Source organism: Populus nigra, chromosome 5, assembly GCF_951802175.1.
Source record: "Populus nigra chromosome 5, ddPopNigr1.1, whole genome shotgun sequence".
NCBI classification, from domain to species: Eukaryota; Viridiplantae; Streptophyta; class Magnoliopsida; order Malpighiales; family Salicaceae; genus Populus; species Populus nigra.
This window is the reverse complement of record NC_084856.1, coordinates 18,908,446-18,932,545: the sequence shown is the minus strand read 5'-3', so window position 1 is coordinate 18,932,545 and position 24,100 is coordinate 18,908,446. Positions and strand designations below refer to the sequence as shown.

Here is a 24,100-nt window from a genome sequence, read left to right as displayed (position 1 = left end):
TCCCTCTGTTGTTACTATAACTAGCTTGTTTTTATCTTTTTAGTTGTTTGAAAATTGTTTTTAATCCATTTCGTTACTGTTACTGCTGAAGTAATGAACTTGATTTTACCTAAATATTTTCACGTAAAGAGCCATGGGCCGGCACGTATTCAAATCCCTTCACGGGCAGTGTCATAAGCCCTCAAGTTACCCTCTAGCTAGGCTGCTAATGTTCTACAAGCTGACACTAGTGCAAGTGGGAGCTCCTTGAAGTTTTGTCAAGTACTATTCAAAGCTTTTCGAGTACCTTTCTTGATTAACGTAAGGCCCAATGTCTTTTGGTCATTACAAGTTACAACTAGTGTTTAGCAGCATAAGTTATAAAACCTGATTTGTTTCAAGATTCGGTTAATGGATTGGTTGCGTCAATTCAAATTAATTTAAATAGTATTATTTAAAAAAGTTAAAATGATATTATTTAGATTTTAAAAAAATTAAATTGGATTTTAGTCTAGTTTTGACTGCATTAACATGGTCGCAGATTGATATTTTATATATTCGTCGAATTAATTTTTATCTATTTTAAATCAATGAGGCACTAAATTAACTCGATTAGATTTAATAACACTAACGTGTAATTCAGATTTTCCATCCCTTTGGTTGAAGTGGGGATGCGATAAATACCGAAAAGAATTGAAGTCTTAGCCACCAGAGCATGTCTTGGAACTAGCTTTCTCAGCCCCAAAATCAAGTATTCTTACACACAATCCACACGCTTGTGGATGCAGATCCATCAATTATGAAGCTGATAAAATAGGAATTAATATGTGCTTCACTCATCCTTCCAATTTCTTAAGCAAGAACACAATTATTAAGTGATGATCCAATAATATCATAAATTTAATCACTGGACTTGGATTATGATTTATGTCTGGTGGTATTAAATATAGTTATCCACAGGGCACAACCACCTTATTTTATGACAAGAAAAGAAAGCAAAGAACATTCATGTGCATAATCAAATCACTAACGAGTATCTGAAACCACGTTATTTATGTAACATGATTGGATGTCTCACCAAGAACCTGTAGCCAAAGACATTCCACCAAAGGTTATTTTCAAGAAGCAAATATTCAATTGATTGAATCTCAATGCCAAAGATAATTAGTCAATTGATTGGTTATTAGACTGAGATGGAGTTGATGAGACAATAATTGGACATCCCTTTCTTCATTAATAGCCACGCCGCCGCCATCATTTCCTCCTCCTCGCCGCCACCAACTACACGCATGCATTTTAAGGTCCTGTGAAGGGGCATTGTCATCGGCCATGGTACTATAGAAATGTTGACAGAAATTATAATAATAAAAACTTGGAAATTAACTCGAATTCTACTGCCATGTTTTTTTTATTTCCTTTCTTTTTGAAGTCCCTAGTTAATGTTTAAATGCACGCTTTTCTTTTCTTTTTTATTATGATTTGACCTGAGTTGCTTGGAACAATATCCAAGAGATTTTAATTACTAGTACTCACAATATTGAATTTAATTCTTCTGTCAACTGTGGCTGTTCTAGATAGAGTTTAGTGTATCTACTTCACCAGAAGATAGATTTTGGAGCTTGAGTAACGTATGAAAAAGGTGCAAAAACTCTCGACTTCTACATCAATTGTTTCCGCATCTGCTTTTCTTTAGAAGCATTAATTCCTATTCCTCCATGTTCTAGAAACTTAATACTATATATATTAGCAGACTTAATAACTGTATAGTAAATGAATGTACGAGAGATAGTGTAGTAGTTGTTGTTTTTAAAAGTTTTTTATATTAATAAATCAAAATAATCTGAAAATATAAAATAATATTAATTTTAAATAAAAAAAATTAATTTTTATAAATATTTTTAGAACTCGATGGACAGGGGCGGAGCCAGGGAGGGGCTGGCAGGGGCCCCGGCCCCTGCAAGAATTTGTTTTTCAGCCCTTCCCTTAATGATATTTATAATTTTAGTTTAAGTAATAAAACAATTAAAAGCTTGGCCCCTCTTAATTTTATTTTCTATTTTCGCCACTGTCGATGGATTCAAAACAACGTTTGAATGCAACAAAATGACGATGAATATTCAGAGACATACTACCCGAATAATGGAAGAAAAAATGTAAGTCATGATCTCACTTGTATTACCAAATCTTTGAAAACAAAGTTAACCTACATAGTGTAAAAGTCTTACGAGTTCAATATATAGTAATATAGAGATCACAATTAATTAAGCACTTTTAATTAAGCTAATAAACTCTCCATTTGTAGCCATCTCATTTGATCACCTTCTTTCCTTAATTAAGAGCTATACTAGGTTTACTGCTGTCTTCATCCCTAGATGATCATAGGCACAATAGGTAATCTCATAATTTCTTCCTCGAAATCGAATATATTATTCACAACAAGACAAAGATTGGCTGGCAATAAAGTGTTTCTCAAGGCTATATGAAATTTTTTTAATTTTAAATAATTTTTTTTAATTTGTGTTTTTAAACTATGTTAATATGTTGAGGTTAAAAATATATTTTTTAAAAAATATTTTATGATATTTTTTTAAATAAAAAACACTCATAAACAGGTTATAAAAATAGCAATTTCACCCAATTAATTAGATATTTAATATCACTCGGCATGGTTGGGTCATGTCTTTGCTCGGTTTGATTGGAGTCGAAAACATATAAGTAAAAATCTGACCCAGCTTTTACTTTGATGGAGGTGTAGTTGATTTTTTTAAATGTACAATCTTTTTAAAATATAAATCACACCTCAAAAAATAAAAAAATAATATTTTATATATAGATCCTACAAAAAGAAAATCATTACCCAGCCAGCACACCCTTAGATTGGATTCAAGGTGCTGGTAAAGGATTCACCTAACACGGTATTTCTACTATTTTCAATTTCTTTAAAATATATAATTATTATAAATCCTATAAAACAAACCTTATTATCTAATAATCACTTATTCACTAAGATTTACTCAATAAATAACAAAAGAATATTTTCTTTAATTTCTTAATAACTATTCTTTAATTTTTAATATATATATATATATATATATATTATAATTATAATATTATATTGCACCTTGTAAAAATAATAAATGATTATAACATTACAGGAGAGAAGAAGGAAAAGAAATAGAGAGAAACTCACTAGTATAGGACTATAGGCACCTGTTTAGCATATTGATTATTTTTTAAATTATTTTTAACAACTAGGGATTTTTTAATTTAAAAATAGTTTAATTGATTAGATTTTGAATTTATTTTTTAATAATTATAAATTTAAATTTTTTCAAATTACTAAAAATTTATATAATTATTAATTTTAAAGTTTATAAAATTAATTAAAATACACAAAAATTAATCACATCTACATTAATTAAAAAGAAAAAGAAAAAGAAAAAGAAGACCTTTTCTCTACACCGACAAAGACAAGATGCACCTCCACCTCCACCACCACAAGAAACAAAAAACAATAGCTGGCGGCAACCATGGAGGAAACAACTTCAGATTGGTAAAATAGTAAACAGCACAAAGTCCAACACACTGCCAAATTGCCAAAACTTAAAGGAGCTCCTCCATCCACGCGTACCCCCTTCTGACCCAGCTCCTCCTCCCCCACAGCTACAGGACCGCAGCTTGCTAGTAACAAAAACCTCCATTAATTGCTTCACAACGCCTCTAAGGCTTCATCGCGTCACCCTGTCATTTAGAACTCTCTCCTCCACATTAATTAATTAATTAAAAACAACCGATCAGCCTTTTGTAGAGAAATTTATACTGTACACTGGGAAATTTTTTTTTTTCATTTAAAAAACTTAACACTAGTTTTAAAGAGAAATAGAAGTTGGTTTTATATAGTTCATTTATTATTTTTTAATTGACTGGGAATAAATAAACTATTCTCCATGTTAATTACACGATGTAAATATTATTGGAAGTAAAAAATCTAAACTTGATGTAAAGATATATTTTTAAAATAATTTTTTATTATTATAATCGAAATTAAGGGATAATTTAGTATTTAAACAAATAAAGAAAATAAATGATTAAAATGTACAATAAAACTATAAAAATACCATTTTAAAAAATTAAACATGAGGTTAGAGGGTTTTTTTTTTCTTGTTTTCACAATAGTTTTTTTTTTAAATATAAAGTTAGTTGAAGGGCAATTCGGTATTTCACTAACTAAAATACAAAAAACAAAAAGATGGGCGTGCATGTATATCACCCGAGAGCGCGTGCAACACCTCCTAGCGTCCAATAATATTCTTTCACTATGTTGTTAAAAGCATCGTCGTCTTTTCTTTCTATTAGTGTCGCGTGTTTTTATTAGTGGTCTGATTTGTCACCGACGAGTTTTTTTTATATTTTTCTTTCTCTTCCTCTGAAAAGTACAAATTGGCTATTTTTTTATTAGTATTTCAAATTTAATCCTTATTTTTTTTATTTTTAATTTTTAGCTTAACTCTTTTAAAGAAGTTGTATTTATTTTCAATTTCATCTTTTGATCCAAATTTACTAATATATTATATTCTCCTATTTTTTCCTCATGCTTTTGATTTCTCATTTTTTTTCCCTTGACTCTTTTGTAAAAGGTTTATTGGTTTTTAATTTTATTCTTCAATTTAAATTGATGGTATTATATTTTTCAATTTGATCATAATTGTTTTGATTTCTAATTTTTTTTCTTGATTTTTTTGTAAAAATTATTATTGTTTTCAATTTTACCCTTCCATCAAATCACTGTTTTTATTTTTTTTAATTTTGATCCTCATTCTTTTGATATTTTTTGGATCTTTTTGCTAAGTTGATTTTTCTTTCCAATTCCACCTTTCAATTAAATAAACATTTATTCTATTGTTCAATTTTGATTTTTTAAAATGCTTTTGTATAACTGATATTTTTTCAATTTCATCATTTAATATTTAATTGATTGAGAATTGAATTTTATGATTTTTTTATATTAGGTACTTTGGATCTAATGACTTGGATTATAAGATTGAAAAGTTAACACAAGTTTGTTTTAAAAAAATAATAATTATAATCTTTTTTATTTTTGTTATTAAGTTATTCTAATTTTATTGTCTAAATTGTAAATTTGATGAGATATTCGTGAGCTCAAACCTTATTATTAGAATTACAAATTTTTCATGATTGATTTTTTATATTATTTTTAGCTCATTTCAACTCCTAAACATTAATTTTTGTTAAGCCACGCGGCAAATCGTGGACACCAAGGCTAGTATATCTCCTATTCAAGCATCATCCATTAACAAACAATTAATTCAAAGTTTTGACCACGTACATCTGCGAATATTTATTCGAGATTTACATGTACGTACTTAGCTACTAGTAGGGCCAAATGGTCCAAAATCTTGCGTTACTAATAAAAAAAAACAAAACAGATTTTTCAAAATCGAGATTGTTTATCTAAAAAAAATAAAATTCAAGCTGGTATTATATTTTGCATTTGACCGTATATGTATATTTACAAGAGTAACCTATATCTCACCATATATATATATATATATATGTATGTATATCATTGTTCTTTCATCTTACATTCATGTACGTGTGGTACCAACTACAAACCGAATTAGACGCCATGGTAATATCTTAAAGAAGTGCTGATCGGACGTCATTATATGTAGAAGTAGAAGGAGCTAGCTAGCTAGGTGGTAAAACTCTTAGATATTGATTTTTAGTTATGACTTTTGTGAACCAATAAACTAATATTATGTACAGCATATGTTCATGAATTCTCACATACACATTGACTTCAATCAGTTTCCATTAATCTTTTCCACGGCAGCTCGAAATTTAGCATACTCAAAACGACTTGCTATCAATTTCCATCGCTATAATTAATAGCCTCTTTAAAAAAACTTGATGTTTTGGTTAGTGAATTTAACTGTTCTGCATGTACAGCATTCGTTACAGTCAATCCCTTGTTGGAAAAGGAGGAAATCCCACCTACTCACTTTGGAAAATCATTAGTATTCCTTTAGATTAACCATCTTCAACTTGAGAGACGGTTGCTAGCTGCAGCATTATATATTTTAATTCGCTATTTAGTCATTGTTTTACTAATCCTTTAGGTTACTATTACTTTACTCTTCCGTTAAATCTTTTTTTCTTGGATTAGATCAACCTATCCGGATAGAACTTTCGCTGAACCTTTGTTTGGAAGAAGATACAAAGAATGGTAACCTAGCAGTTGACCCACAAAATCTGCGAGGCAGAATTGAAGTGCACAGATTAACAAAATAAACAGTGCTTGTTAATGCATGGTGTCCATGAATTCATGATCTGTTTCAACCTACTACGTTGGAACGACTGGTCTCAACTTGATCAAGACAGTCGACATTGCAACACTCCGACAACACATCACTTGCCGTTTGATTATGAGGCATTGTGTCTCCTTATATCTTCAGAAAACTTATTATATGTAAGAAGAAACTTGCTTGAATCCAACCACTTATATGGCCACAACGTACAGCAATAATCCATGTATATCTCTTCTGACGGTAACAAAGTCCCCACATTGATCCTGCTACTCCTATATTTTGCATCAGCTATCCATATATTTCCATCCATTAAATTTAATTATGGTTCTATGATTAAGTCCCCACATTAAAATTTAATTATGGTTCCATAATTTTAATATTTCTTTTGATTTCTTTTTATTTATTTATTGTGTATGTAGTTTTTTGAAAACTAATGTAATTTAATTTTTGGAATTCATTGACTTATTGTTGTACTTTGCATGTATATTTTTTTCAATAAATATGATAAATTACATAAACATAATTGTAAACAAAGATAATGATGGTCAACAACATTTAAAGTAGATAAATGATTATGAAAATATCTAAAAACATTTATTTAATAATCATGTTCAACAATAAATAAAAGATTTGGTTTCTACTTTATATATTGAATAAAAAAATTGTCCTAGAAACCTAAACATAATTGCTATACTAAGTGATTAAGCCCTATATCATAATAAAATAGTAGCAATAATGGTAATAAATTAATAATAGTAGTAGTACAAAGTAAAGTATTGAATAATTGAAATACCTTGTTAGACTTAGAAAGTGCATTATTAAAATGTACATGGTTGTTTTGGGACGTGTACTCCATTATTCAACTATAGAATGTAGATTTATTACACTGAAACAGAGAATTAACTTTTATAATGTTTGAAGATGCCGAGAAAAAGTTCGAAGAGAGTTGTTGCAGGTTCAGCTAGCGTGAGTGTCAGTGATGTCAATGATTGTCCTGTTAATTTATGTATCGATCATGAAGAGGTACCTAATGAACATGATACCGATCGAGACTCATCAACTTCGGGCAATAAAATTATTGAAGTTATTCTAAATCACTTATGTACAATCTTTAAATGGGTACAAGAATAAATTTATTAGCGTTAGGCTTGAAGCTACTTGTGTTGTTATGGATGTTCATGTTGTGTTGTGTTGATTATATACAAGAAGTAAATGGATCCCTGTATAGGAAAAACTTTGCAGAAATTTTATTACAATTGGATAAACTGTTGAATTTCACCTTCATATTTGTGAACTTATGTATGAAATGAATTATAAGTGATATAATGCACGATGAGGGATTTTTCAATAATAATATATAAATTGACAATACAAGTAAAATTTTATTAGGAAAGTGAAAACGAGAGTGTGGTAAAGGAAAGTGCGGGAAAACCATAGTGCAATTAGGTAAGTATTAAACAATTAACAAATTTTATATATGAAATTTTAATCTAAAATTTCTAAAATCTTGTGTATATTTAACAAATATTTTTATATCAAGTTGTGTAATTTGTGGTATGATACCCATAAATATACAAAAAAAATCCAAGTTGGCTCTAATGACGTCGATTTCTAAAAGAAGTGTAGACCAAGTCATGTCACAGAGGATAGCTTAGAGAAGTTTCAAGAGTTTGTGACATCAGAAGAATTTTGAAGGCGATCACAATTCGAGTCACATAACCAAAACAAAGAAACACATGGTTTAGTGAAAAAGCACACATGTAGATCTCTCTCATTTCTCCATCATGCAAAGATCCTGATAAAAGTTTCAAATTTTTTTTTTAATATGATGTTTATTTGTTATGCTTTTTTACAGTTTATTTATTTTGTAGGAACAACAATTTGGGAGCTAGTGTACTTCGATGGGGTTATATAAGGAAAAGAGATAAATGGGAAAAGGTGAAGTTTATAGATAGCAAAGCTAAAGCATTCATTGTAAGTTTTATTTTAGAATTTTTGTAATTTTTAGATTTTTTTTAATTATAATTGATTTATTTTATAGAAAACATATAATGCTATAATGTTTGAAAAACATGTAGAAGACACTTTCACTCATCCTTCTTATGTTCCTCATTTGTGGCCGGAGGTGTGAGAAACTAATAGACCTGATATGAATCTGGTTTATATATGTGATGCCTATGACATTAACTAAAGAAACGAGGTCGGGTCGTATTGCTTCAATTCTAGGCACACAATAGTTCGACCCAAGTCAGTCGATGCTAGAATTTAAATGGAGGGTCCTAGACCAGGTCGAGAAGCGAGTAGTCAAATTAGAAAAAGAAATGAAAGCCATATTAGAAGAAGAAATTAAATAGGCAGAATTTGAAAAAAGTGATGGAATATATGACTATACATTATCCAACTCCTTATTTTGGTCTTTTTGGCTGAGGACCCCATCACCACCTCCAATTCATCTGTGTAACGATGTGTTTATTGTTGTAAAATTAATATTGTAATGAATATTGAAATTAATAAAATTTTAATGATCAATAAAATTGATAATGTTTGATTTTATTATTTTTTTTTTTGTTTTTAATTTAACAACTACATAACTAAAACAAAAAAATACTAATTTTATAATAGAATCACCTATGGATAAAATAATTCAATCAATGATTCCATAGATAATAAAACTGTTATTTCATTGTAAAGTTACAGAATGATTAAAAAGTTTTAGAATCTCTTATGGAGTTAACAAGAATATTTTATTGTCAATTTCATCATTAAATCTGTAGGCAATACTTAAATTGTATCGATGGGATATTTCATTAGTTATTTACCAACATAATATAATTGGTGCATTTTATTTCTTTGGCAGTAATATTATTCTATCGTTCTTTCAGTCAGGAATCTGTAACACCGATAAAGATACTAAAATATAGTATCTCTAATAAAACTTTGTCCAAAATACATGTTTCTATTAATAAATCCATCGAGGATATAAGAACAATGGAATAGTGTTTCGTCGCGAATAAAATATTCCATCCACGTTTTTTAATTTTCTAGTGGTGTCAATACTTACCTCCAGACAATGAAAACTTGACTTTTAACTCTGTAACAAAGGCAAGCAACAAGCATTACGGTGATAATGCTATCCAGGCAAGATTTTGAAAGCTGAAAAAAATTCATGCATTCCTGGGTTATATTAGTCGTAGAACCAATCAGTCGAATGTTATTTCTGGTCACAAAATTCTAGCCCTTTTAAGTTTCCTAACTACCTGGGGTCCCTCCTTATCATTGAAGGATCCTTTCACGTCACTTTTTTGACATAGAAGTTTTGGTCATCTCTCTCTCTCTCTCTAGAAAATTTTTAAAACCACGAAATATCTTGCAGTATCTCCCACGGCTATAATTTATGTGTGTGGGCGTGTATGCCATTTTAAAGCACAACAAGATAGTGATCGACATGGAGTTTGGATCCACTTTCTTTAGAGTGGTTGGCTAGGGCATATTCTATAGTTTGGTCAATTACTTAATTTGTTTTAATATAATCGAGAGTAAATTTAAGAGACATTAATTACCAAAGAAACTGGAGGCAAAAAAACCCTTTCTTATATATGCATGAACATCACAACTTCTGATCAGTAAAGCTCAACAAATTATTGGACTGGACCTATTTTATAAAATTACTTATTTTCTAGGTTTTTTGTTATTTTCTTCATGCCTCTGTCAATTGCTTATAAAAGACCCCACACAAACATGAGAAATGGAGAGTTGAAAATTTTGGTTCGATGTGTTTTATTTATATAAAATTAATTGCAGGTGCGTGCTTCTTCTAAGATTCCAAGATGTTTTTTTAAAAAATGAAAAGTTCTATGCAACTTCAAGGCAATTGTATGATACATAACAGATATGTCAACACGTTTCAAGACAAAGAAAAACATATTCCCTGTTTGATAAGAAAAAAGGAAAGTAGAATATAACGTTTTAAGTAATTTAATTAGTCTTTAATCAGTAGTACAGATGCATGAAATAATTTTCATAACCTACCTGCCATGAAGATCACTGGTCATTCATGCAACATTATTCCTGTATGTTAACTACCTTGTGAAAGCTATAGCTAGAAAGTTCTTCAATGAAAACAATGGCAATTATAAGTCAGATGAGATCTTTCAATAAAATCAGTCCCTTAATTGCATATAATTATAGTTGGTAACACTCCATGATGAAAAACTGTTCCAACTTACATTCAAAAACATGCATGCAAATCTATCTACCGTGATGAGTAGTGCAATGTGCTACTGTGTGTATAGATTATACATGGAGTTATAAACAGTATATATGTTGTGGCATTATACAGTGAAATGGTGGTGAAACTCCAAACCTTTCACACACATGAAAAATTAAGCTAAGCAATATCATGAAACAAAGGATTTTCAAGGATGTCATGCCAAACTGAAGGAGCTTCTCCTACATAGCTTGAAGTGCTAGAGGCATCTCCCAAGTTGTTGACCATGCCACTATTCTGTGGTACAAGTGGAAATACTGAAGGAGGAGATGGAGTTGAAGATGAAGGAAGCTGCCATGGAGAATTGGGTGAGTTCTCTCCTTGACTAAACACTGTCAATTCAGGAGCTTGATCAAGCACGTCCTTGTTTGGTGGTGTTTGATAGTTGCAAGGGATTTGTAAGTCAGGCAAATGAGAGAAGGGCATTAAATCATTGATCCCTTGAAGAGAGGAAGCTGATAAATCAAACTGGGATAAACTTGAGACTGGGCTATCCTTGAATGAAGCAAGTGAATTCAAGAGATTAAAAGCTTCCATTTCACCAATAGCACTGATATTGTTTAGGTTGTTTGAGCTTGTTGCATTATTAGAAGCTGCAGGAGGCTGAGGTTGAAGGAGATACTGCAAATATTGAAGTTTTGCCATTTGTGCAGCTTCTGTTTGCAGTCTGAGAGCATGTTCTTCCAATGAATGATGATCTATGAGTTCCTTCAGGTTAGCTAGGGCAATAAGATGAGGTATGCTTGAGAATATATCAGTTCGAGGCCGGTGAGTCATAGGATCAAAACCCATTTGAATGAGTTTTTTCTTCAGGTGGGTGTTCCAGAAATTCTTGATTTCATTATCGGTCCGCCCCGGTAGGTGGCCAGCAATCGCTGACCATCTTGTAAAACAGCAAGCAAAGACAAAAAAAAAAAATGGACGTAAGTATAACATGATGAATAAACCAGTAATTAAGATGCAACAAAAAAGATGATTGGTGGACTGGTTACTTGTTGCCAAGGATGGAATGGAGATTTAGAATTGTTTGTTCTTCTTCTTGGGAAAATTTTCCTCGCTTGATATCTGGCCTTAAATAGTTTGTCCACCTTAACCTGCAACTTTTTCCACATCTGTTAAGACCTGCAAAAATATACTGCTTGTTAGAGCCAGAGAGAGATAGAGATGGAGCTGTGCTCCGTACAGAAAGATAGATAGACAGATACCAGCAAGTTTAGGGAGGGCTCTCCAGCTTCCATGGCCATGCTTTTGGATATATTTGACGAGTTTTTGATCTTCCTCAGGGGTCCAGGGACCTTTCTTGAGGCCACTCTCGTCACAACAAGGAGATCTTCCCATTTTCTATTAGACAGTGTATCTTATGTTTTTCCCCTTAAGATTTATCTGCCTCCCTTTGATCCAACCATTAACTGCAGGCTTGCTATTTATATCCGTTCCATGTTTCTTGAAAGGCTGATGTGGTAGCTTCCCATTTGCTAAGCAAAACAACAATGACCTTTTTCTTCTTGAAATGTCAAATGTACCCTCTCTGTCTCCCCCACTCTAGTCTCCAGGTCCAGGTAGTTAATTAATCGATTGGCCATTAAATTTTGAGCAGCCAACAAAACAAAAGATGGTTCAATAATCAAGACAGCTCGTGGTCGAGCAGTCTGTTTTAGGATTCCAGACACGCCATTCGAAATTGGTCTAGCTCTAGCCTCATTATAGCAGAAACATCTTCGAGCAGACATCTACTGCGGGACAAGAATGGTCTTAAAAAAACATTGGGAAATTTCCATTCACATATATTTCTACAAATATTATATGAACATGAAAGAAATGACAAGGGTAAATTTCCACTTTTCCCCGTATATTTATCAATATCTCACTTCTATTTTTATAATTTAAAAGTTTCAATGCTACCCATTTTTTAGTAATAGCTCGGTAATTGCCAAGCCCAAATACGATAATGCAGCTGTCATTCCCAAGCCACCCTAAACAATGTATTCCACCCGAGCCACCATCAGCAGTTAACCCGAACCACTGTCTCTCCCACCCAAGCCACCACATCAAGTCCATAAACCACCGAAACCCTCTCATTACTAAGAAATTATCAAGTATAAATGGAAATACTAATGAAAAAAATACCGTCAATAAAGTACGGTGATATTTACAGACGGAAAATGATATTATTTGTTTATGTTGGTGAATACTGAGGGAATTACAGATAAAAATCAAGAAGTGAAAAAAATAAGGGAGGTATTCCCTCATTATTTCCATTGAAAAATATGATGTGTTAGTATTACAGATGAAATTACCGATGAAATATAACTATCACTAATATTCGTTGGTGAATCCGTTGGTGATATTTAAATTATAACATGCTTGTTAGATCTCCTCCCCCCTCCCTCATTTCTTTTTATTCTTCCTTTTTTTTTTCTTGCAAAAAAAATCACCCTTCCCCCTTTTATTTTGTCACAAATCAAGCTCTTATTATCACAAATTCAGTCACAACAACACTCAGTTTGTCAGTATCTTTGTTCTGGTTCAATTTTTTTAAAGATTCACCATATCAAGTAAGTAAAGCTACCTATTTTTTTTGTTGTGAATCATTCTTTTATGTTAATTTTTTAGCATTTTTATGTAGAATATATAGTTTGTTTGTGTGTTTACTTTCTTTATAGCTTTTTCCTCAAGAAATTTGTTGTATGATTTGTACATGTTCAAGTTTGTTTGAGATTTTAAAAAATTATATTTGTTTGTCATTTGATGAAACTGGTTTGGTTTTGTAACTTAGATGTTTTATAATAAAATAAATAATAGGTTATTTAATGGGCACGTTTTATATTTTGTCAATTTTATTGTTAAGTTGAAAGTTTAAGTAAATTTGGACAAATTTGAATTTTTTTGGAGAAAATTGATAGTTATTAAATGTTACTATTAAATAGATTCAATAATTTTGACCAATGAAAGCTAATTAACTAAGTATCGATAATTTGTTTAATTAACATTATTAGTTAAAACATATTGTCATCAATATTCTATATAGATTTCATATAAGTAATGAATGATCGTTCTTGGATGTATCGAGTCTCACCTGAAGGTTTGAGCAAAATGAGTTATTGTAATAGGATTGAGGGTTTTATTAATTTGCACTAACTAATCTAAAAAATATCAGTAGAGATGATATTAGATGTCCATGTAAGAGATATAAAAATAAAAAGTTTCTTAATCCAAATATTGTTAAGATGCATCTTCTATAAAAGAGATTCATGGAAAAATACTTATGTTGGTTGACACACGAAGAATCGTATGTTCCTTACAAGACCATGGTAGAAAAGATGGTTGAGTTAACTTCTAGTTCTAACAACGTGCATGGAGTTGTAGATAATTATAGTAATTATTATAGGAGTATGATTATAGATGCAATGAGAATGAATCAGGATTATACATATGAGTATTTAATTGTAGATGAAAAACCAAATACATATACAACCAGGTTTTTTAAACTTTTAAAATATTCTGACGCGCCATTATAGGATGGGTACACAAATTATAGTAAAGTATCGCTCATTACATAGATGTACACCATCAAGTTAGTTCATGAACTAAGTGATGCTAGCTACGATAAAATTATCAAATAGATGAGAAACATTTTACCTGAAAGGAATAGGTTTAAAAAGAACTTTTGTGTAGCAAAATCAATGATGAAACCCCTTGACTTAGAAAACTAAAAAAATTGATATATGTCCAAACTTCTGCATGTTGTATTACCTTGAAAATACAGATTTAACCAAGTGTAAAACTTGTGGGCAAACTCGATTTAAACCTAGAACTGGCAAAGAAGGACTCTTATTATATATATAAAACTAAGATACTTCTCGGTCACTCCTAAATTGCAAAAGTTATTCATGTCTCTAAAGATTGTTGAGCATATAACATGATATCATTCACATGATGTAGTGGATAGAGTCATGGTGTATTCTTTTGATGGTGAAGCCTGATAGCAGTTTAATAGGGTGCATCCTTAGTTTTCAATGAAACTACAGAACATACGTGTTAGGTTATATACATATGAATTCAATTCATTCAGGTCATTTTTTGCATCATCTTCTTATTGGCCAATTATACTCACAGTTTACAACTTGTCACTTAAAATATGAATAAGGTCAGAGTTCATATTTTTATCTATGATCATTCCTGGTCTTAATAGTTTTGGTATGGATATAGATCTTTGTCTTTGATCATTTATTCATGAGTGGAATTAGTTGTTGTTATTCAGGACTTTGAAATCTAATGTCTTGAGAAAACAAAAGGTTTAGATTGTTGGTTGAATTAGTTTTTAAATTGAGGATGAAAGCCTTTCAAAGGTTCAGATTGTTGGCTTTCTCGTTTAAATTTCACTTATACTCCAGCTGAGTTTTAGAATGAGGTTGATGATATGATATCTCATTGCATTAAGATTATTAAAAAGATCAATGCCCTTAAAGGAAAATTGAGAATTTGGAACAGATAATCTTTTAGAAAATAGAAAAAAGCTTTTGAAGGATTTGGAGTTTTCTATTAAACAGTTAGAGCTAAACATAATCTATAAAACTTACTGAAGATGAGGTATAGTGGCCCTAAGTATCCTTGGTTTAAAACGATGGCAAGTGAATTGGAATGTGGAATCCATTTGGAGGTAAAAAGCTAGATTATCTTAGAATAAGCTTGGTGATTGCAGCACCAGATTTATTTTTTACATTTTAGCATACCTTCGAATGAGTAGAGATTTATTACACCAAATTACCTTAGATGAGAAAATATTTTGGCTATCTTATGAAACAAAAGAATGAGCTAATTCTTTATTCTCTAAGTTTCTCTCAATCATTTATATCCAAACATACAATTGGTTCTAATGGTTTTAAGAAGATGAGTGCATATTTGGTGGCTTGGTTAGAAAAAAAAGTTATTATGGAATAACTTTAAAAAGCTAGTTTTAGTTAACATGGTTCAAAAGCTCCAGATCTGGATGGTTTTAATTTTAATTTTTTTTATAAGAAATCATGGATATTGGGATTAAGAAACCATGAAGGTCATGAAGATTTATCAATGTAAAGTACAAACCAAGATTTAATGATGGTTTGCCTTTGTTTTGTAAATGTCTTTCCTCTATTTGATCATGTATTTACTCAACCATTAATTCTAGTGATTTCTATTGCTTTGAGAGGTAACAACATATTTCAAGTACGAAATGGTGTTTTTGTTCGATTTTAGGATGATGTTTGGGTTTGTGACAAACCTTTGTTTAAGCTTTATAGATGGTGATTAATGTTGTTAATATCAAGGGGTTTTTGGATGATGATTACTAGCGGAGAAATTTTTAATGGAACTAAGATATTAGAAGCTCTAATTTTGGTCATCTTGATAGTTTAATAGAGACCATTAAACACATTCATCTGTATAAATATAAAGAAGATTACACAATCTAGATTTTAGATAGCAAAGGCTCTTAGTTAGTCAAAGTCGTGGTATATCATCTTAGACCGACTTATGTATCCTAAATTAAAACTATATACTTACCATCAAAAAATGAGATGTTGTTGTGATTAGCATTGCATAATAGGTTATGTACTTGCTTCTTCTTAGTTAAAAGGAATATGTTATCGATACAAAAAGATTTATGTTCCTTTTATAATTTTATCTTATTTTAATGCTCAATGTCTTGGGATTTCTAAAATAGAATAGCTAGATAGTGGGGTCTTTTGTGATGTATCCCTAAATCCTTGGACAATTTATTTCACTAACGGCAAGGCTTGGTTTATGATAAATTTCAGTAAAAGGTGGCAAGGATTCTTCTATGGAATAGTCTGGCTCATTTAGCAAACTAGGAACAAAGTCTTATATGAGGATATCAACCCGGACTGGGATTATATCTTTGCCTATTCTTTTACAAAGCAGCATGTTGGATTTATTCCTATAATAATAGGTTCAGCTACACTGGTATAGATATGTTGAGGAGTAAAGAGTCTATTCTTTCTTGGGGTAATACGAGCCAGTAAGTAACTTCTAGTCTTGTTACTTTATTTTACTTAATCTCGTTACTGTATGGTCTATTTGCTTTGCTAGTTTTTCATCTATTAAATGACTAACCTAATAAAATTATCTCGTCTTTTATAAAATAAAATAAAAAAATTCCAATGCTACCTTTAAATTTTTAAAAATTTTGAATTATCCTTGACCAATTAATAGTTAATGAAATCCTGCTTTATAAATTATTTTTTTAAGTGTTTTTATCTATTTAGGTTTTAAACCGTTTTCCCCTCTATATTTTAGATGTACAAGATTTTTTTTTGTTTGTAATAGTCGAAAGTTTTATTAAAAAAATGGTTACAAAGATAATAGTCTAACTTACATTAGATGAACAAGTAGAGGAAAGGAAACAAAGAAAAGGAAAGCACAAAAATTGATGCATGAAATAGGCGAGCGCAACAATTAGGGGGAACAAAAAATCATATGAAACCAACTCCTCCTTACTGAATATATTCTATATTAAGCTCCAAAAAGGTGGAATCAAGCATGATCAACCATAAAGCAATACTTAGACGCACCATGGAGAAACATATTTAGAGGTTAGGGCAGCGTCATTAAAAATAACATCATTTTAGTGGAGCCAAAGATTCCATACAACACATGAGAAAAGAAGTTGTCATGAGAGATTCTTCTGCTTGCCTTTAACCATGGAAGACCATTGGTAGCATATATCACCAACATATTTTGGAAAAACACTGCAAAAACCTCGATTAGAAAACAATTTCATCCATATATTTCAAGTGAAGTGATAATGAATAAAAAGATGACTTAAAGATTCCAATCTTTTATTATAGAAAGTGCAGTAAAAGAAAATTACGAAAAAAGGACTAGCTTTGAGCTATGTAATAATGATGAGTAATATGAAAACTTCTTGTAACACTACGAGGATTGCAATGGAATAATTTAAACTATTGGGAGAGTGAGTAGAATGTTGATAAATTTGTAGGGTTAATTAAAAACGAAGAAATGAAGTAACTTTAATAGATATAAAATTATAATTAGCGTCTAATTCATCAAATAATTAGAGACTAATTAATGTCTAAAATGCATGAAATTAAAGTCATGTTATGTGACATTCTCATTATGTATGGAATGTATTTCTTGTGCATCCAACTAGCTTTATTTACAAAGATATCCAATTCTCGATCCCGACATAAGTATAACATGGGGCGTTCCAAATAAATTCTAAACCTAAAATGGCCAAGATTTGGCAAGCATTGGCAAGAAGTGGTGAGGGCAATTTTGATATCCATTAAATGATTAAACGAGAAAGACCTTACTTTTTCTATAGTAAAAAACAAATTAAAATTAAGAAAAAGGTCAACATCAAGGAGCAGATGGCATGGTGTCGATGGTCAGAGTATAGGAATGCAGTCCATGCCAGCACGCAACAAATCAGCCTGTTTCGTCACCCAGTGCATGGCAATATCTCATAATATAAATTTTGTTTACGTATATATTTTTATTATCATTATTATAGATGAAACTGTTGATCACAGTATATGAAGATGGGTCTCGTCAGTTTCTGAGATTTCTGGCCACCTTTCACATTCTCAGCTTAGCCCGCCGCCCCCTCATTCTGGTGGAATGAGGGTGCGGTCATTTTCACATTATAAGTAAAGTTACGAGAAATTAAATTTTTTTGAACCCAAGCTCTGACTACTTAGATTCTATAAACTACAGCTACTAGTTACAGCTTTATCTCAAAATTCATAATCATTAAACAATTAAAAGAAAAGTTTGACAATTTATGTAAGTGATGAAATTCAAAGTTCAATGTACATAAAACACGTTTGTGTTGTTTTTCGTCTTCTTTTTTCGATCTTTTCAAGAGAGAGAGAGAGAGAGAGAGAGATTAATGATGAGGTAGTGAAAACAAAGTCCTCAAGAGGTGTAGTGTGATGCCAAAAGACTCGAGATTTTCACAGCAGATCTCAAGTTCGAGTCAGGGCGTGCATTTCTTGTAAGAGCTTGGGACAGCCGGGGTTTTACTCGCTCACCTGGACCCATAAAATGAGCTTTCCGGAAAGTGGGGTTTTCTCGAATCCAAAATAAAAAAAATAAAAATAGTGAAAACAAGATGTAACTAATATATGATTTGACTAATTACAACTTATGTAATATAAATTTTTTCACTGCTTACCTAGCTGTCCATATATATATATATGATATATCATTGAAAAGAGAAAAAAAAATTATCTCTCTTTACAGGGAAAGATCGTATATTGTAGTTTAAAAACAAAAATACAACAACATTTGTTGTAAGAAACTCAGAAACAAGAGACGAAAGAAAAGTACTATATCAAGAATAGATGAGGGCATATATACGTTTAATTTGCTGTTAGTAATTTCTATTTTTCTTTGTTTGTGAATTTAACGAAATCTTTGAAAATGATTTACTCCATGGTCATGAAGATTCTCAAAAACATTGCATCCAACTCGTCATGAAAAGGCTACAAGTGAGGATGGCTTAGCAAATTTACAAGTCAAACGAACTCCTAATTAAATTTGATATATATATATATATATATGGAAAAAAATATCAGATGTTATGTTTACCTGATCTCGCATAAATATAAAATAAGCATTACCTATAATATTCCTTTATATATATATAATCTTGATTACCTATAATATTCTTGTATGATGATGATTTATTTATTTAATTTCATCATATCCATCTTCAGCAGATTTTATAAAGATAGTGTTTAGTTATGGTAGTAGTTATTTTTTAAAATATTTTTTATTTTAAAATATATTAAAGTAATATTTTTTATTTTTAAAAAATTATTTTTAACACTAGCATATTAAAATGATTCATATAAATTTTAAAAAAAATAAATTTTAATAAAAGCAAAATACAAGCCAGCTCGAAGTTAACTCAAGGAAAGTTCAGGAAGCACGCTGTGAGAACGAGAACGTGATTTAAGTCTAGTTTACTTGAAGTGAACGGAACGAGGTAAAAGGCAAACCTAACATATATATTTTTATACCTTGTTCCCAACAAATCGATATATAGGAAAGCTTGAGTATCCTTTTTTTCGAGGTTTAGTTTGATTGGATGCATATGTACGTTTGCTTCTTCCAAGACATTGAAACCTCTTACTGATCATGTCTGTCCCCTGTATACATAATTAAGCACAAAATTAGTGAATATGTAAAGCATTTATATATATATAATTAATGAGTGAATCAAAGTAACAGAAGAAACTAATAAAAGTGGCCATTTCCTAATAAAGGTGTTGACAAGTTGAGTGGTTTTATTTAGTGCCTGATGCAACGTAGGCCACATGACCATTAGCTAGTCTTGTCCTTCATTGTCTTGAATATTTTGAGATGAGCGCTCCAGTGGGATCTTGTTCCAGCTTTAAACATGATGAGGTCTCTTTCCACGTGTGCTTGATGATTCTGCACTCTAACCAACCACATTGCTAATAGGCCACCTCTCTCTCTCCTTCTCCCCACATCCGCTTCCATTTGATAATTTTCTAAAACTTTGTAGTGGGGACTTGGGGGATTCCATGCATAATCACACTGATCTCCATTTGATTTGGAATAGAAACACTGTAGAATATGAACATGCAGGCGTCAATATTGCAGATAAGCGCAATATTCACACATTGATCAGGTGTATTTTATATTTGTGTCTTGAACTCGTGAGATTTAATTTGGGTGGTAATTAGTCAGAGTTTAAGTAATTATTTCTCGTGCTGGAGTTTAAGAATGCATCGTGTCAGGATTGTATTGTAGAACCTTTGATTCAGATTCAAAAGGAGCATAATTAATCACCAAATGTTCAGAAGGCATAAATGGTTGTCAAAATACTTAGGTTTAATCATAAAACTTACTCTCGTGAGAGATAGGGACGTGATGATGAAAAGGACGAGCCATTTGACTATTGAGGGAGCTGGTTAGAGGAGAAGTTGGTGCAGCAAACACTGAATTTCCACCATCTTTGAAACCTAAAAGACGTTCTCCTTTAAGTTTAACCCTGATCACGAGAATGCGTCAATGGCATTTGTCGATGCCTCCGTCCTTTTTTCTTCCTCGGCCTTTCCTTCTATAACACACAACATAATAAAATGCTTATAACTAAGAACATATAGGGCCTCGAAATACGTAGTTTCATGCGACATAACCGGTATATACACCCGCAGGCTCTTCTGCTGTCTCTTCCTGGATAAATCAAGGATAATCTTGTTGGTATCAGTATGTTCATGGAAAACAATTCGGCACAAAAACTTCCCAATCTGCAATAAACAATTAAAAGCATTTTAGTTATATAATAAATATGTTTTTTCTTTGCTTTCGGTGTATGATTGAATAAATTAATTAAGTTTCCTACTACTGTGACAATTTTAAGTGGCAATAAGAGAAAAATATATACATATATAGGTTTCTTTTAAGTTTGAATATTAATTTCTCAAAAAACAATAAAAAAATCTGTATAAGAATACTACTACATAACTAAGCGATATCTTTTAACCTAAACACGTTCTCTTAAAATAAATTGAAAAAGAAAAAACTAGACATATACAAAAGCATCAAATCAATGGCCACATAGAGTCAAAGCAACACGACGAGAAGTGAGAATTCATTAAATTTTCTTTTCTATTCTCCTTTTTTCCTTCACTTGCCTCGTATATATTACTGTCGGCAGGGATTTTATTACTCCTAAAAGAAATAAAAAGATTCTCCATCTACTTAGATTTTAAGAGAGAAAATTAAAGACACCCCATTGCCACCTCCCTCACGAAAGCTTGTTAAAGATTTTTTTTTCCACAAAGGGAGGGGAGGGGAGGGAGATTGCTTCTTCAACTAGGGTTCCTTGTCGGGTGGACCACCCTCCTCACATAGAAATTAAAGAAGCAGGTTTCATATAGAATTTAGAACGTGAGTGATGTCACCTAAAGTTAGTAATTATTTTTAATTACGATTTATAAAACATCATAGTTGTGTCAGCTAAACAACTAAATTGCTTGCTCTGTTAAGTTTCTACCCAATACATCTAAACTCGGACTTTCTATGCTTCCCCATGCCACGTATAGGGTTTGCTGTTGCTCCATTTCCATGCAAAAGAAAAGCAGCCCTGCTATATATATATATATATATAGACACACACACACACACACACACACACTTAGCATAAGAAAATTATAGAATATAAAGGGTGCCTTATTGTTCTTGGAATAGTCGAGAGAGATTCAGAGAAATCGTCTTTGTTTAACAGTTCAAGCACCATTCTTTCTTTCTTTCCACGCATTCTCTTTGAGATAATATATAAACAGTTCTGAAAGATTATGGACTCGTGATACATATTGTCTTAGAACTCCAACAAATAGAATCAAATCAAGTGCTGGATAACAAACAGTAACCACTCGTAGCTCAAATAAATTGGGTTCGATGAGGTCGTCTAGCTAGATCCTCAAATCATGGTATTTGGCTTGATATATAGCTAGGCAGATTGACTGGAAGAGCCACTTGCAGTTTCATCAAAAGCCACCATCGGTAATAATACATGTGGCTTCCTTAGATAACCTATAGACTTGAACAGTCATCCGTATTAGTTAGAGAGAAAAGGATTGATCAAATTGAAGGGTTTCAATTGTCTCCAGTCATAAATAAATGAGATAAGAAATATAAATTGGCTTGGACTAATGAGGTTATTTCTTCTACTATGGACAATGACAGTTACTTTAAGCATCATTATGCACTTGATTAAAGAAAAAGAAGCAGAAAGGACAGAAGAAGCAGCTGCTTATATATAAGAAAGAGTTGTATTACGTACAGTCCACGTGAATACTATTTGTGGGCATGCATTGAACACCAACTTCAACCCTTTTATATTATTCATGGCCTAACAACCCTAATTGCTAGAAAACAAAAACAATTCATGTGGGGTATGAGAAATCTGTGCTAATTTCATCGCATCTTTACCATTTCAATGATAATTTACACGTCAAAATGTTTTACTATATATGTCGTTTATCATGTCAGGAGTTATATAATTATATTAATTAAGAATATATAACTCCTGACATGATAGAATTTATTATCAAATAAAATTGCTCGAATCTTCTTATTTACACTTGGCTAGTATTAATTACTGTCATTTAGCATCCATCTACTGATCTGTTTTCTCAACCGTTATGGCCAGCACTATGGGTTAGGAGTATGATATATTAATTGATTGATAAGCAATATCATCCAAAAAAAACCCTTTAATTTGAAGAATATTTTTGTTTATAGGGAAATTTTTAAAGGTTAACTAGTATTTTAAGGAAGCAATTTTGTACTATGCTAGCTTTATCATTGTTTTTAGCTCATCAACTACCATGTCTTAATTTGTTGGCTTAACTTCAATAGACAATGACATCACATATACAGCTAAGGAAAGTGAAAGACAATGAGACTGATAGCTAGTTTGGTTAATTATTATGTTAATTATCACCTAGAATTTATAGAATACATGGAAAATCATTTAGCTAGTCATATAGACTGATTAATTGTATGCTTCCATCAACTTTTGACAAGGAGATTAGGTTCAGAGAACACCATGAAAAAATGACATCAAATTATGGATCGATTCGGGCATATGCCTTTACAACTTAGTAGTTGTGTGATCATCCCATATTGGTTTTTTTCATAATTTACGATTAGTAATAGAAAATCTATCCATGAAAGGTGTGTGTGTGTGTGTGTGTGTGTAGTATCAGTTTTTTGCATAAGAATTGTCTATTTCATGTGGGAAATGACAGTTGATTAGTTAATTAGCAGATGTTCTTTAACCTTGTTATAGTAATTTTCCACCCAAGACACAAACAGAGACTCTAAGAATACTTTAGCTTAAGAGAATTCGTAAGAAGTAATCAGCGAACGTGTTAGATTAAGCATACAAACAAACACAAATGTGAAATTGTGAAACAAAGAATTAGCAGGAAATGTTTGAACACTAAAGGGAAACTAATAAAAAATCATTTGAAAAAAAAAAAAACAGCAGAACGCTCTATATATGCAAAACCAACCTCTGAACCCAAGATAAGATAGTAAACATAGTACGTAAATTCAAATACAACAGATTAAACAAAGAATAACCCACTAGTAATGAAAAACAATATTCTCCATTTAATTAAAAAAAAAATCACATAAAGGGAAAATCAGGTGAGCCAATATAATAATATCAGCGACATATTGTTTGTTCACCAGAAACAAAGTCATATGTAAACATTTATGCGAGACTCATCTTCTGGGTTCCTAGCCCTAGTTACGTCTCCCTGTAATCCATCTTAATCATGCAAGCAGGTGATATACAAATGCCATATTCTCTTCGATATATATGAGAAATCATAAGCGTATGGCATGCGGAATATTGCATTGTATCATTTTAAACTGTCAACAAAAGTATTTTATGCTAAGCATCATCCGTACACTTGTCTTCTTTTGCTCGTTTAGTTGCCAGATAATATATTATTCG

At 31.4% G+C, this 24,100-nt stretch overlaps 1 protein-coding gene across 1 annotated transcript; it reads right to left on the bottom strand.

Moving 5' to 3' along the window:
- Window positions 1–10,457: 10,457 nt before the first annotated feature.
- On the bottom strand, window positions 10,458–11,953 carry LOC133695402 (transcription factor MYB93). Its single transcript, XM_062117381.1, has 3 exons — window positions 11,781–11,953; window positions 11,568–11,697; window positions 10,458–11,458 (listed from the first exon to the last, which is right to left on the bottom strand). The coding sequence occupies exons 1-3, from the start codon at window positions 11,911–11,913 to the stop codon at window positions 10,696–10,698; spliced, it is 1,026 nt and encodes a 341-aa protein (XP_061973365.1). The 5' UTR covers window positions 11,914–11,953; the 3' UTR covers window positions 10,458–10,695.
- Between the last annotated feature and the right edge of the window lie 12,147 nt (window positions 11,954–24,100).